The sequence below is a fragment of the Perca fluviatilis genome, chromosome 22, assembly GCF_010015445.1.
Source record: "Perca fluviatilis chromosome 22, GENO_Pfluv_1.0, whole genome shotgun sequence".
Classification (NCBI taxonomy): domain Eukaryota; kingdom Metazoa; phylum Chordata; class Actinopteri; order Perciformes; family Percidae; genus Perca; species Perca fluviatilis.
This window is the reverse complement of record NC_053133.1, coordinates 11,170,335-11,184,680: the sequence shown is the minus strand read 5'-3', so window position 1 is coordinate 11,184,680 and position 14,346 is coordinate 11,170,335. Positions and strand designations below refer to the sequence as shown.

The 14,346-nt window shown below is 41.7% G+C and overlaps 1 protein-coding gene across 1 annotated transcript in view; it reads left to right on the top strand.

The window, feature by feature from the left end:
• The window catches only part of ofcc1 (orofacial cleft 1 candidate 1), an 85,368-nt gene that overhangs the window by 25,820 nt on the left and 45,202 nt on the right, over nt 1-14,346 (top strand). Inside the window, exons 13-17 of the mRNA XM_039790927.1 lie at nt 2,552-2,700; nt 2,895-3,009; nt 3,730-4,039; nt 9,624-9,715; nt 11,521-11,666. Of these exons, the coding sequence (XP_039646861.1) occupies nt 2,552-2,700; nt 2,895-3,009; nt 3,730-4,039; nt 9,624-9,715; nt 11,521-11,666 (812 nt within the window). The remainder of the gene's footprint in view (nt 1-2,551; nt 2,701-2,894; nt 3,010-3,729; nt 4,040-9,623; nt 9,716-11,520; nt 11,667-14,346) is intronic.

Sequence of the window (14,346 nt, the reverse complement as noted above, 5' to 3'; positions counted from 1 at the left end):
CCAAATTCCTCTTTCTGTTTCCCTTGGTTTCACCAGTTGCAGTGACGATTGAAAGGGTTATGAGAAGATGTATAGCTATAAAAGATGGCATATGGAAATATGCAACACACAGCCTCTAGGTTCTTCTCCGGGGATCTCCATATGAATAAAACAACAACTTTTCAAACATGACATTTAATTAATGCATGTAAATCAAAGCCAAGATCAATTATTCATTTATATAAGGAAGTAATGTTTTATTGGAATGAAAATATACAAATGCAGTGAAAAATTTAGTTTCTTTTCTACATGTCTTTGAACATCTGTAACTTAGTTGAGTTGGATACAAGAAAGGAATAGAAAAGTTAGGCAGAAGTGACTGCAATTAGTTTTGAAAATCTCAACCTCCATTTTCCAATGTATAGTCAAAGACTTAACATGTTTTCACATTTGGTCCTTTTGATGAAGCAACACAGCAGATTAAATTAGATGAAATCTATGCACATTTCACAACCACTTTCCTAAACCTTTTCATATGAGGGAAAACATCCTCTACAGAAGCTGTACTAATCTCAACAACCTACATACTCGTTTTAGATGGTCCATATTGACCAGTGGATTAGAGATCTCTGTTTACGTTTATTCATTGATGATGTGTGCACTACGCAAGATTCACAAGGGAAACCTTAAAACAAAAGCCACCAAATCCAATGTCCCTCCTGATTCTATAGAGTTTTCTACAGGCCCATAAAAGGGCTTCTTCAGTGTTCTGATAGCAACTCTAAAGGCCTTAGCTGGAGCATTTAGCACATGTGGACACTGCCAATGTTCTGGTGGGCGTATTCGCTGAGCTAGAGCATCCTGATAATATTGTCTCCAGCTCCCATCAAATATAAAGGACGGGGTAAAAGCTGGCATGAACTGAATGCGGACCTGGGATCTGATTCAGAGGTAAAAAAAGGTTTAAGCACAGCATGGTAAATGCCTCATGTCACTCTTCCTTCCCTCCTCTCCCTTCCCAAACCCTCAACTGTGCTTTATAGACAAACCTGTTGTTGTTGTTGTTGTTGTTGTTGTTGTTGTCCTCATTGATAGTCCCAGACAAATCTGATCAGCGTTTCCACCACTATCAGGATAGGCTTGGATGTTTTCTCTCTCTCCCTCCCTCTCTTGCCCACACTGTAGCGTGCGATTTCAGGAGTGCTTACAGTGCCTTCTAAGAGGAAATGAGGAATTAGTGATGGTAAGAGGAAGCCAGGAGCTTATTTTCCTTTCCTCCCTCTCTCTCCTTATTTTCATTCACCCTTTGCTTTGTGTGTCTGGGTTTAGATTTAGACAGAAACAGTGCAGTTCAGTCGGAGATGTCTTGGAGATGAAGGCAAGTGGGAGCACATGAAGAGTCAGGCCCATGGTCGTTACACCGAATGGCAAGATGCATATAATTCCACATTTTAATATTAAAGTGGAACAAACAAGTACTGAGGAAGAAACAAAGAATGTTTTTAATGGTTTAAGCCAGCGGTTCCCAAGGTGGGGTTCTGGGACGGCCAGGGGTGCCTTGAGGATGTCCGAGGGCGTCTCCAGCAAAAGGGAAAAAAAACGTTTTCACTAAAGTGTTAACTATAATTCCATCCAAGTAACAACATGACAGAATGTATGACTATTTTGGTCATTGGTTTCATACAGTATACTTTCTGTAATAAAAAAATTGAAATGCAAAATTCCTGATCAGATGGGGGACCCCGGGAAAAAAATCTTGTGGGTCTGTGGTCTACTTTGTGTCAGTTTAGGGGTCCTTTAACTTTAACTTAAGGTTTGGGAGCCACTGGTTTAAGCAGCTCCTCCAGCAAACACAGGAAGTGAGAAAAAACCTCTGAAGCACATCATCCAGTCTCACAAACCTCACAGCAACACTTCCCACATACACACATATGCAGACAAGCGCATGCACACAAATTACTATTTATGCAGGTCATATTTCTTACAGTAAATGAATAATATGAAATATCCTCAATATCCATAATCCGTGATATTATGCCATAAATTTGTGTCCTGAGTCAGACACTACTACCCATCATTTCACAGGTGCATACCAAAAGCAGATTATCAGGGGGGTGGGAGAGGGGATACACATGATTTATGTCTTAAAACAAGTCTCCTGCGTTTTCCATTACAACTAATAAAGGGATAAAATATTTCCACCTAGTGATGGATGAAGTGGCACACACCAGGCAATTTGCTGGTTTGGACGGATAAGAATGGCAGTTAAGAAGGCTTGAAAAAAAACAAAAAAAAACACGGGAATAAGTTAAAAGAGGATTCAAATCTAGGATGTAGATTAAGTAGCTCCCTGAGGGCTAATGTCCTGTTTGTTACCCTCTGTGTGTCTGTTTGCATTGGGCTTTCCTGGTTGTGAGCAAGTCTATGCATGCGTTCTCCTGAAGTACTGTGCATGCCGTGACGATGTGTCTGCCCACTGTATGTGTGCATACGTTAGTGTGTGTGCCTGCAGGCATGTGTGTTCAACTGAGTGGAATTGTGAGTGACTTTGTGCCTTTCTGTGTGTCTGCAGATCTTACCTGCAGCCTGTGAGGTGGTCCCCTCCATGGTCCTGGTATTCCAACTGACTGCACTACCGGGAGATAGCAGCCACGTCAGCTCTGTGCTTGCATGGGGGGCATTTCCTGTTTGTGGGCCGAGTCTCAGTCTTATCCAGGGCAGGTGCGTCAATGGCAGCTGTTGGACCTCAAGCAGTTTGTAATTTGAACAGTATATTTAAGTGTTTTAGGTCACTAAACTACTATGACTCCCAGCAAAACATCACATGAAATTATAATTACATTTTCAGACCTTAAGTCGCCCATCATACAACTGGTTGTACAGTGACCATTACCGGTTATGTGTTATTTACCCAGGTTCAAAACGCCTCTGCTCAGGGGGGAGCCGAACACACAACTGGACCAGTTTAAAAAGATTGAAGCCGTCATCTCTTCTGATCTAGACCACTGGCTGTGCAACCTGTACTTTCAGGTGTGTGTGTGTGTGTGTGATAAGAAACATGTGCATGCAGGTTTCTTTCAAAGATTTGTATCTGTTGTTTCATATTATATTCATAATTGTGGGCAGCTATGAGTTATGTTATCACAGGTGTGTGTCTGTGCCCGTGCATCTTTTCCCTCACTCTGACCCTCCCTTATTATTGGGGAGGGGGTCTTTGTAGATGGGGGTTGGATTTTTGGATTTTCTATGATAAAAAGCTTTTCCAAAGAAATTGGAAATTGGCCCCAGAGAGCAAACAGGAACCACATCTTTACCCAGCAATTCAGGAATGCATTTGAGCTGATGCATTGATTAGATTAGTAAACATCTTAATTGAATTAAAAGCCAGAACAAAGCTCTCTGTCTCGGGTTTGTCTCTTTATTTGTGCCTTCGATCTGTTATCTTTTGCAGCACAATAGGATATGCATTATTAATACTAGTCACACTCATGGTCTTAATTGAATTATTTAATGCCATTATGGCACACTATGACAAATACTAATAGTTAGCTATGTCTGCATGTTCTGATCACTAACACATGTATGGTAATTACACACACATGCTGTTTTCCCACAAACAATGGTGATGCAATGGAATGATATGAACATAACTGACGACATTAGCATGAAGAGGTTATATTAATGTTCACTGGACCCACACGTAGACCTCAAACATACAGACAGACCCATCTCTTGTTTGTGGTGTTTCAGGTGAAGAGGCTCCCTTCTGGAACGTCTGGGGGACCAGAGCGCTGCATTACCCTATCAATACCTCCACCCAACCCCTTTGCCATGCCCCAACCTGAGGGCCATCATGACCAACCACAAGGCCAACTGCCACTCCAGCCCCCATCCCAGGCCCAGCTGCGTCCTCATCCCATTCATCCTCAGTCATATCCTCAACAGCAGCCGCGTGCGGGCCCCAGCAGCAGAGCAGGAGAGCCCGCTGTGGTACATTCTCACCGGGGGTCTCCTCTCCACCTGTCAGCTGATTCTGCCTGCTCTTCCTCATCTCTGCCAGGTAGGGGTCCAATGTTAAAACCCCCGACTACGCCACAGTGGGGAGAAAATGTCACCCTAATGTCACAAGCACTGGGATGAAGAAGAATGGCAGGCCTCACTTACAGCAGTTCTCCACTGAGGTGAATCTGCTTGAGGCTAGGGTTGGGTAGAGACAGTGGGCCAATAAGCAAAAGTTAAAGCACACAAAGGATGTTTTCAAAGTTAGATAATATGCAAAAATCCAACAGTGTTTGAGCAGCAAGCACAACACGGATAGATTGAGACATACTCAGATGAAGTCTTTTGATAATACAACCACCAACTTAGATAAGTAAACAAACCCTCTTCGGCACGATGACATGAAGAGTGTTATATAAACTACTAACTAATGAAATGACCGCCTCATTTCATTTAGCTTTTAATCTTGAATGGTTTTACTGAAAAGAAACAATGATCCAACATTAGCTGCCACACATAGTACTGCTTACCAAGCTGTTAAAAGGAGTTTTCGTAAATGGGCAGTGGGTACTTGCACCACGTTTAAACCCAGCAAAACTGTTCTTGGCAGTTAGATGTTCAAAACATTACATTTGAGAAATATTAGCAGTTTTCGAGTCTTACATTCACACAGTGCTATTTTATCTATTTAGTGTCCAACTAAGCTAAACTGAACAAAGCACTTTGACTTGGCAGACACAAATTGTTGTATTATTGTTATGGGTTTTATACACTGCGGTTGTACTTTGTACTTCTGTGTGTGATAATGCAGTAAATTAAGCTATCTTTCCCATTATCCACTGGGATCCTCTTGTTTCAAATGTAATCTGATTACTGTCATTTTGTCTCACTTTTTTTTCCAGAGGACACAGAATGAAATGATTTTAGATAGCAGATGAACTATTGCAGTGACTGCTTAGTGGCTCAGGGGTTAGTGTTGCAGCACAGCAAGAAGGGTCTTTCTGTGTGGAGCTCGCATGTTCCCCCCACGTTTGTGCTCTTTTCCTCCGGGTTCTCTGGTTTCCTCCTTCGGTCTGTAGATAAGCAGGTTGGGTTGATTTGAGACTTACATTCCTAGTTGTGAATATGATTATGTGTCCATATTTTAGTTCTGTGATGGACTGGTGCCATGGACTGATGGGATACGCTCCAATATGATCCTGAATATATATATATATATATATATATATATGAAATGAAAGACACACTGATGAACTGTTCCGATTCTGGTGGTCTAGGCAAGGTCATGCCACAATTGTAACCACATCAAGAGGTGGCTAATGACTTCTGTTAATAGTAATAAGAATCCACTTCCTCCTTTTCAAAAACATACTATTCTTGTTTCCCACCTAAGTAATCCAACATCCTGGCCTTTGCCAGGAATCAAGTCCAGGCTCATTTGGTATTGATCTACTACAAAGGCGACCGGCTTGCTTCTTTGTTATTAATACATCCCCCTTTTTTTCCTTTTCTTTTTTTTTTTTTGCACGCACAGCTCATCTTTATTTAACAGTCCTCAAAAGTTTCTGGGGTGCTCTGCTTTAAACATCACACAGGCTTTTTAATTACAAATGAGTTGTGACAGGTCTGCTGGGTAGCACCCTGGCCCATTTTAAACGTGATGCCGGCTGACAGCTTGGCAGTGTTCTCCCAGCACTGAAACATGTGGAAGAAATTGGTCTTTTACATTTCACAGCTTGTCGCTTCCTCCGCCGACTGACCTGTGATCCCCCACAGAGATCCTAACGCCCACAAGGGAAGTGTCCCCAACGAACTGACTGCATTTCCAGAGAGAGAGAGAGAGAGAAAAAAAAAAAAAAAAAAAAAAAAAAAAAAAAAAAAAAAAAAAAAAAAAAAAAAAAAAGAGAGAGAGAGACTCACTATGGGAGATTTATGTTCTGCCACACAAGGCAAAAAGGTACCAGGTCTCTTCAATACATACTCGGCTGCATACTCTGGCTCACACACACACACACACACACACACACACACATTCTCGCAGCCAGGTGAGGAGGTTGCTTGGGAAGTGAACCCGATCCGTAAGTGAAATAACGGATCAAAAGGTGTCCTGCACAACGCCTCATCCACGCCGTTCCCTAAGCCGACCTGACGTTTGCGTCTCATTTGCATACAGATCTGTTCACTTTGCATTACCTCTGGAGCGAATTATGGCATTCAGATGGGGAGATTACGTCAAGCTTGAAGGTAGCGATCGGACGGACAACTTTAAACTAGCCAAAAAATGGAAATCCAATTCAGCGAGAAAGAAGAACAAATTATCCCCTTCCTCAGTCCTCTGTCAAGTCTGGGGGTTTCAAACATTTCCTTCCCATTTCATGCCTCTCTGTTTCTGATGTGTGCTGTGTAGAGATCGCTTTCTCTGCGCCCGTGACGCCAGGATTTTCCTCATTACCCATTTGTCTCAGAATCAGGACAAGAATATGGAGACCTCTTGTCATTGCGATAACGTACACACAGCAGAGCTTGACAGTGAGACTGGAAGTTTGTATTCCCGAGGCCTTAAATTAATTAATCCCTGTAGAAAAAGCACAGTGTGCAGTGAGGTGTCTATTACAGAACAAAACCTGACATCCCAATCCAAGATAATAACTCTGACAAATTTTGCTCGAAAAATCAGAAGATTACTGTACTGCTATAGTGCTGTGGTGTGTGCATTGATATTTTTTGTGTTTCAGATTAACTTGCCATTGGATGATAATAATTCTGATTCACACCATAAGCATAATGGAGTGTGTTTGGTGTTTTAACGTAGAGATTAGCTAGAGGCACACTGGGTTAAGTGACCTTTCACATTCACTGAATAATCCAGTTACATTGGGTTAGTTTGAACCCAAATGACTAATTAGATTAGTCTTTTGTATCACAATCGCCTTTAGTGGATCACTATGAGCATGCCGATGATCCTGCCATAACTGTAATGTGGCTTCATTTCTCTGCCTTTTTTGCTATTTTTTTTTTAACATCCACCCCTTGAGCACCAATGGTGATTTCGAGGATTCCTCATCTAATGTCCTCTTTGGAGCGCTGCCCTGCACTTTCAGGATGTGCTCCCCTCCAGGCCGGTCCCAGTCATCAGAGTTTCAAACCACAGTGTTACATCATACGGTCTCAATCAGTTGCACTCTGCATTGCGCCAACTAATTCAACAGTGTCCGGATACCAAATGGATGGATTCAACCTTTAAAGCCTGTTTCGCAGAGATACACGTGTGGGTGAGGCAAACAAGTCTAAAGGATTGCATGTGTGGGGCGAATACACCCAAAGGTGACAGTGTCTTGCCACTAAAACCCACTGAAAATTCCCAGTTTTTGTATGATAAGAGAAAGACATCCCATGTGAACGTGATAAAGACACATTTGACTTTCAACAGCACCAGCGAGAGTGAAAAAGACTTACGACTGCATATTTGTACATATTAGTATGCATTGAACATCTGTTATTGCCATTAAAATGCAATGGATTGCAAGAAAATAAACTCTTGCACGAAGCGACACCAAATCCTCACCGTATCATAGCAACCTTAACACGAGATCCGGACATGGACTCAAGGGTAATCCGTGAGTCACTGACCTTCGATCCCTCCGTAACTTTGGACCAGTCATCAGGCAATTAGGGGCCTAGGTGAGCAAGAGCCGCCATCCCAGCCTGTTTGCATCTCACCGGTAACACAGTGATGGGGTCTCGACAGTGTTACGGCCCTCAGGCTTTTCTCTTTCCTCGGCCTGTTTTTGTGTGCAAGCAAGAGAGAAAAGATTGTGTTATGCAGTGGTGAGGTACACTCATTTGTATTTCGACCCTGGACATTTTTTTTGCATGTATGCAAGTGTCTACATATTAATATCTTTGTTTGTATGCCTTCCTGTGTGTGGGTGCGTCAACACATTGTATGCACTGGAAGAGTATCTGTGTGTGTGTGTGTGTGTGTGTGTGTGTGTGTGTGCTGCTCTTAACGCAGCTCAGAGCGCAGGGGGATAACAGGGAGTTTGTTGTTGGCCTTGAGTGCCCGGAGAGGCTGGAGTTGTGGCAGCTCCAGCGCTCCGAGTTCACAGACGTAGCCCTTAGCTGTCGAAGCTGTCGAAGCTGTCGAAGCTGTCGATGCTGCCTCCGCGCTCATTCTGGTTCCACAGCGTCTGTGCATTAGCAAGCGGGGCCTGGTTTAACGAGTGTGTGTGTGTGTGTGTGTGTGTGTGTGTGTGTGTGTGTGTGTGTGTGTGTGTGTGTGTGTGTGCAAAAGCAGCCACTTTATTATAATTTTTAAAAATAAAATATGTATTTTTTTTTTTTTTTTTTTTTTTTTTTTTAAATTTATTAAATATGTATAACAATGTGTAAACAAAATATTTAATAGTTGATCTGCGTTGATTAATTGACAAATGACTTTACAGTTGTGTATGTACCAAGGCAGTTTTATATGAGACCTTATTTGCATTTCATTCGGCTCCCAACGTAAAGAAAAATAAACCATCAATTACGGTAACTGTTCGTTCTTCATTTATTGTTATTATCACTGATATATTTAATCCTGCTGCAAGAAAAGAATTATATCATCACAGAGGTTTCCATATGTATCATATAGATGTGACTGGTTCCACGGGGGGAAAAAAGTTTTACATAGTGAGATTTTTACATGTATCAAGCTAAGGTTTACTTAATTACAACCTCCAGGCAATGCAGGAACCCTTTTTTAAATTCTGTGAATGTTAATATGCTAAATAATGCAGATCTCCGACTCTTCAAGCATGAGACACACATCTGGCGGCTTACCATTTAAATTACAGGAAAAAAAAGAGTGAGACAGATAGAAGGAGAAAAGAAAAAAAGAGGGTTAGGATGAAAAAAATACTTCAAAAGTAATTTTCCAAAGAAGAGAAGAATGAGAAAATGTATTACAACCAAACTTAATTTCTTTTTCGATTTTTCATCATTTCTAATTGCATACATTAGAGCGTTGAGGCTGGGAAGGTTCAGCTCCGGGATTGTGGGAGACAGAGATGACTGTGCAATGGGAGCTCTATAAGTTAACACTTCTCTCTGCACAGAGTCAAATCAGCCTTTGTAGCTTTGCAAGTCTCCAAATAGTACTATACCAAAACAAGGTGACTACCTGCCTCAGAGTAGAACAACAAGACAAAAGCAACACCTGCAGTGTGTTCAAATGAAATTCAAAGAATATTTGATTTGATTTCTTGGTACACTGCAAACAGCATATTTTACAACAACAGTTATTCCTCCTATTTTACTTGTCATTACAAACCTGGAAGGTTTAAGCATTTCAGCTCAATCATAAATTAATGTTGTGTAACAAAATATCAACTTTTAAAATTTATATTGTGGTGTGTTAAGTAATTTTCATAATTCAGATTTTTGTTTTGTTTATTTTTACGTTTCAATTTTTGGCTTTTTTTGGATTTCATCAGTTCTAGACCCGTAATCATTTGGATACCGTAATATAAATACCACTCAGCCACCCTTGATCCTCACTATGATTGCCAGATGTGGTTTGCAAAAAGAAAACAAACTTCTTTTTTTTTTCCTTTCTTTTTCACACTCACTTGCACATTACTTCTCTTTTTTTGGGGATGCAGGGAAGAATTCCTCCTCGGGAGCCATTTCTGGAAACACGGGAGAGAAGAGGGATCCATGCAGGGAGAAAGCAGAGGGTGGGATTCACTACAAGGTAACACTGTGATTTAAGGGAAAGTGTTCCCACCCTTGAAATGAGCACCCTCTCCGCTTTTCCCTTCCTTTCCCGCCCCATTCTGCACCCCTACACACACCTCCCCGGCTTATTATCTGAGATTTGTCAAAATACATTTCACACTAACAGGTATTTTTCAGCCTTCAAAGCCAGTTTTGATCTGCTTGACAAGCCAAAGCAGCTCAAATTCTGTGAAATCAGCAATGCCAGCCAGGCCTCCCTTTTTTTCCTCCAAGCCGCTCTAAACACGCCTCTTCCTGCGTTACAGAGGACTTAAGCTAAATTAATCAAAGCCTGCATGTTACCTGCCATACTTTGAAGTGGTAATTGCAAAATGACTCTGTGTGCTGATCTGGCATTGCTGCCTCCCGGTCCGCCCCTGCCATTGTGCCTCCGCTGCGGCCTTTTGTTGTTGGTATGTTATTGTTGAGGTAGTGAGAAGCCTATGAACAACATCCAGCCTCCGTCTGTCACACACACATACACATCCTCTTCTCATGCCTTTCGCTTCTCTCCCTCCAAGTCTTTATTCTTACTAACCTCCTCCTACTGATGTACAGGAGGCTCCTCAGACCGCCATTAATCAGTGATGACATGTTAAATGAATGAGTTTGTTGATATGAGGTTTTTATTTCTCAGCAGCCTCTGTAGACCATGTTTTTTTTTCTTCCCCTCTTGGCCCCATCTTTAAAACCTTGCTAACTCTGTCAAATGTCGTGGTGTGGAACCCAGTTGTCTAATGATTAAGTGGAGTGATCTCCAACCTGCCCCAGCCTGGGAGCGCAAGGGATCAGATTTCAACCCTTCAACCTGCAGTGCAGGCCTAATTAAAATGAATTTTCTCCAGGCGACCACTTTGCCCACAGGGCAGGAATCCAGCTATATACAGAATCTGCTCTTAAGGTATTGCATTAAATTTATTGTGGGGAGACACCAGAGAACATTGTGGTTTATATATCTCCTGCATTTTTTCTCTCTGCTTTTTTCCCCCCGCTCCTTTCCACCTTTTTATTGTGATCATCACTCTGGAATCCAAGCTTGCTTTGGCAAAGATTGCCCTATGAAAACGGATGGAGCTTTTATGGGGCCCAGCCCATTTACTACTTCCTGGGCCCAGGTTTATCTCAGAGGGAAAGAGAGAAAGAGAGAGAGAGAGAGAGAGAGAGAGAGAGAGAGAGAGAGAAAAGAGGGGGGGAAATGGAGAGAGGTAGAGTAAGACAGGGGCGGAAGAAAGAGAGAGGTTGCTTATTCCAACAGTGGATCTCATTAACATACATCAGTGAGTATTTCACAACTTCAAGCAGAAAGGCACTAAGCCCACCCAAGGGCAACACAGGCAGGGCTGACAGGGCCAGGGAAAGCAAGCCGTTAACATGTTGGCGGCTTAACAAATAATATCTGCTCCCAAGTACCTTGGTGAAATATTTAAACCCACTTCTTAACTCCATTTGACTGTGTTTATGACGATGACAGTAAACGACTTGTGCGGAAAGAAACAGTGCCAGCTGCTCAAATATCACATATTTAACACCACCGTACACTGTACGCACGCTTCCCAAATGAACTCAACTTGAATGATGGCGTGCCGTATGCGATTTTGCCGTCATTCTCGTCTCATGTCAATTGAGGCGCGGTTGAGATATAGGAGAGGCTCCAGAGTGCCACGCACACTGTCACTGTCACTGTCACCGTGTGCATCCCCCAAGATAAATTCAGAGGCCTGTTTCCTGCTTTGATTACAAATGACATCCGCATGTGTTCTCCCCGATTTCTGCTCCTCGCAGAAGAAGCCAATCAAGAAGACAAATAGCTGCGGCCCCAGCATGAGCGGCAGCAGCGCACCGCCTCGGCAGGCAGACAAACAGAAGATGCAGCCTTCAATGGAGAACCTCTCCACGGAGGAGATGGAGGAGTATACATTCTCCCTACAGTAAGTCTCACCACTCATTATCCTGCCTCAGTCTGGCAAAATTCAAACGTGGTGAAAAAGAAGAAGAAGAAAAAACGTGGGTGACAACTGGTTTCTGTGCCTCACAGACAGTGATGTGCAAGGCATCAAGCAGACATACGCTGACAACAAAATGCGCCTAGAACACCTCCTGTACAGATATAGATACAGTAGACACGTCTTCCAAGGGAAATCCTCACTAAATGGTGTTTCGGCTATAGCTGTAATCTTGTATGTGTCAATTTTAATTTAACATAAACAAGTCACAGGGAAAGTCATTTTCAAAGCCTCATGGCCTAATCTGTCCTCAGTGAGGACTTTGTTAGAAAGCATGGAAATTCCACTGTCAAAAAGAGCTTGATTTTAATCAAATCCCAACTGTTCTGCATTAGAATTAATACGGAATCAAATAATTATTTTTTATTATTATTATTATTATTATTATTATGATTTACAGTTTTGAAACAAACGAATCGGTCTTACTCAACCTAATTTGGTTTGTAACAATATTGCATATGTAGTCGCTCAACCTACACCCATTATGTCACCATGTGGTTTATGTGTTTATTACTCCTCTGCACAACAAAATGCAACAGAGGAGGTTTGGAAAAATTAGTTTTCCTCTTCGCCGTGGCTTACAGCATTTGATTTTAATGAGAAAACAGGGATGTATGAAATACAAACAAAGCAGGAAGCATAACATTTCAAACACCTTGGCCAAACGTGTTAAATGCAACAAGGTGCAGCACCGTGTGCCCACAGAGCATCCGAATGGGCTGAAAGCAAAATTGCTTATTTCAACAAAAAAATCACAGGTATTTTTTTTTTTTTTTTTTTTGAACGTCAACTAAATTAAGGGGAGGGGATCACGACACACACTGTGTTTCTAGCGGGGAGAGAGAGAGTCAGAGAGAGAGAGCGGTCCCTGGAGATTTAAAAGTACCCATGTTTCCTCATTTCTGGGAGTTGGTAATTTATAGCTGCTGGTCACATATTAAACAAGATCAGAGACTACTCCCTGACATCTTCTGAACATACTGGGGGAATTCAAATGATTACCAGCGTATCCTGCCAACAAATGACGACACAGGGACTATCTGGAGGGAGAGTGAATACAAAACGAACACAGAAACCCAGGCAGGCTGCACACAAAGGGACACAATTAAATGGTTTTCACGATTATTCATAGTGCCGCTTTTTACCTCTGAGCAGTCGCCGGGTTCCGTGAGATGAGACGTTTCTGTCAGTTATGGGTACGGATTGTATTGAGCTGGAGCCCTGGCGGTTCCCTGATGCCCTGTGAAGGTGCTGCTGCTATTGATTTTATCTTCACAAGCACACACATTACACTATCTCTGAGCTAAAGGCTGCTTTTTTTGCCCTCGCCTAATCAGAACATTAGAAAGATACACTGGCTTTCACAATGAAGTTAAAGACAGTCTCAAAGTCATACCCTTACCCTTTGACAGATTCTCTACACATCACCTGAGGACTGACAGAGACGCAGACGAAAGGAATTATTTACAGATTTTTGTTATTTTATTTTCCGTGATGATGTCATCTCCATTTCTTCTGGCATTTTTGAGAGATCTGCGAGTACATGTATTTTATGTGGGATGAGGATTCATGCTGCAGTGATTGAGGGATATTACTGCCATCTATTGAGCCACAAGAGATTGAGCTCATTGAGATTTTAATAGGGCGTCCCAGCACAAATGTGCAAATCAGATGCTCATGCATTATTAAGCTAGAAACAGTAAGATTCAGTTTGGATGGTCTGCGAATCACACAATATATTTGACACAATGCATCCAGAACGTCACAGTCAGGACGACTGTATTCCCTATGTGGAATTAATGTAAAGAAATGTATTGGCTGATGTTTTACAGAGCTCCACAGTATGAACAGTATCCATTTATAGCAAGAGGAAAATGTATGTATGTAAGTTTATGTTAAGAACTCAACTGTCTAAAAATAAGATTTATATTTGCACAGGTATGGCAACTAACAGTTTATTTGAATGCATGTAATGGCATTATGTTAGTAACTTAAATGTGGCACAAAGTACAATAATGTGTAACACTAACACTTCTTTTTTCTGACTTCAGACTAGCAGAACTACTTAAAAAAGTACATCCGGGCTGTTTAGGTTTCTCTATTATATATGATTTTACTCATATTTCATATAACGTTTTTGTTTCAGTATGAGCTTGTCTCTCTCTCTCTTCTCCACTATTAGAGATTAAATTGTGTTCTTCTTGAAATAGTTTTATTTAGTTCCTGGTTGGTAACCTCAAAAGCACGTCCATCCCCCTAAAAAAAAACAACATGGCAAACACAAAGCACCTTTTAAAGCAAGTATTGACAATTGCAAGTCAACGTTGGGAAAATGAAATAGACTATGAAAACAAGCCAGGAATGATTCTTCTTCTTCTCTTCTTTTTCTTGTGAGTTCCTATGCTGCGGCTATCGGTTTGAACATGCATGAACGACTCCCGCCAACCTTCCAGCTTATTTGATGTAATCTTAACCACCTTTTTCTCACAGAATAACAATGAGCAAAATCAAAGCACCTGATTCAATACAGCTGTTGTAATTTGATAGGGCCAATTTAATGCTTTCGGATGGCGCGGCAACAACTTCTAGAAAAGGTAAACGTACT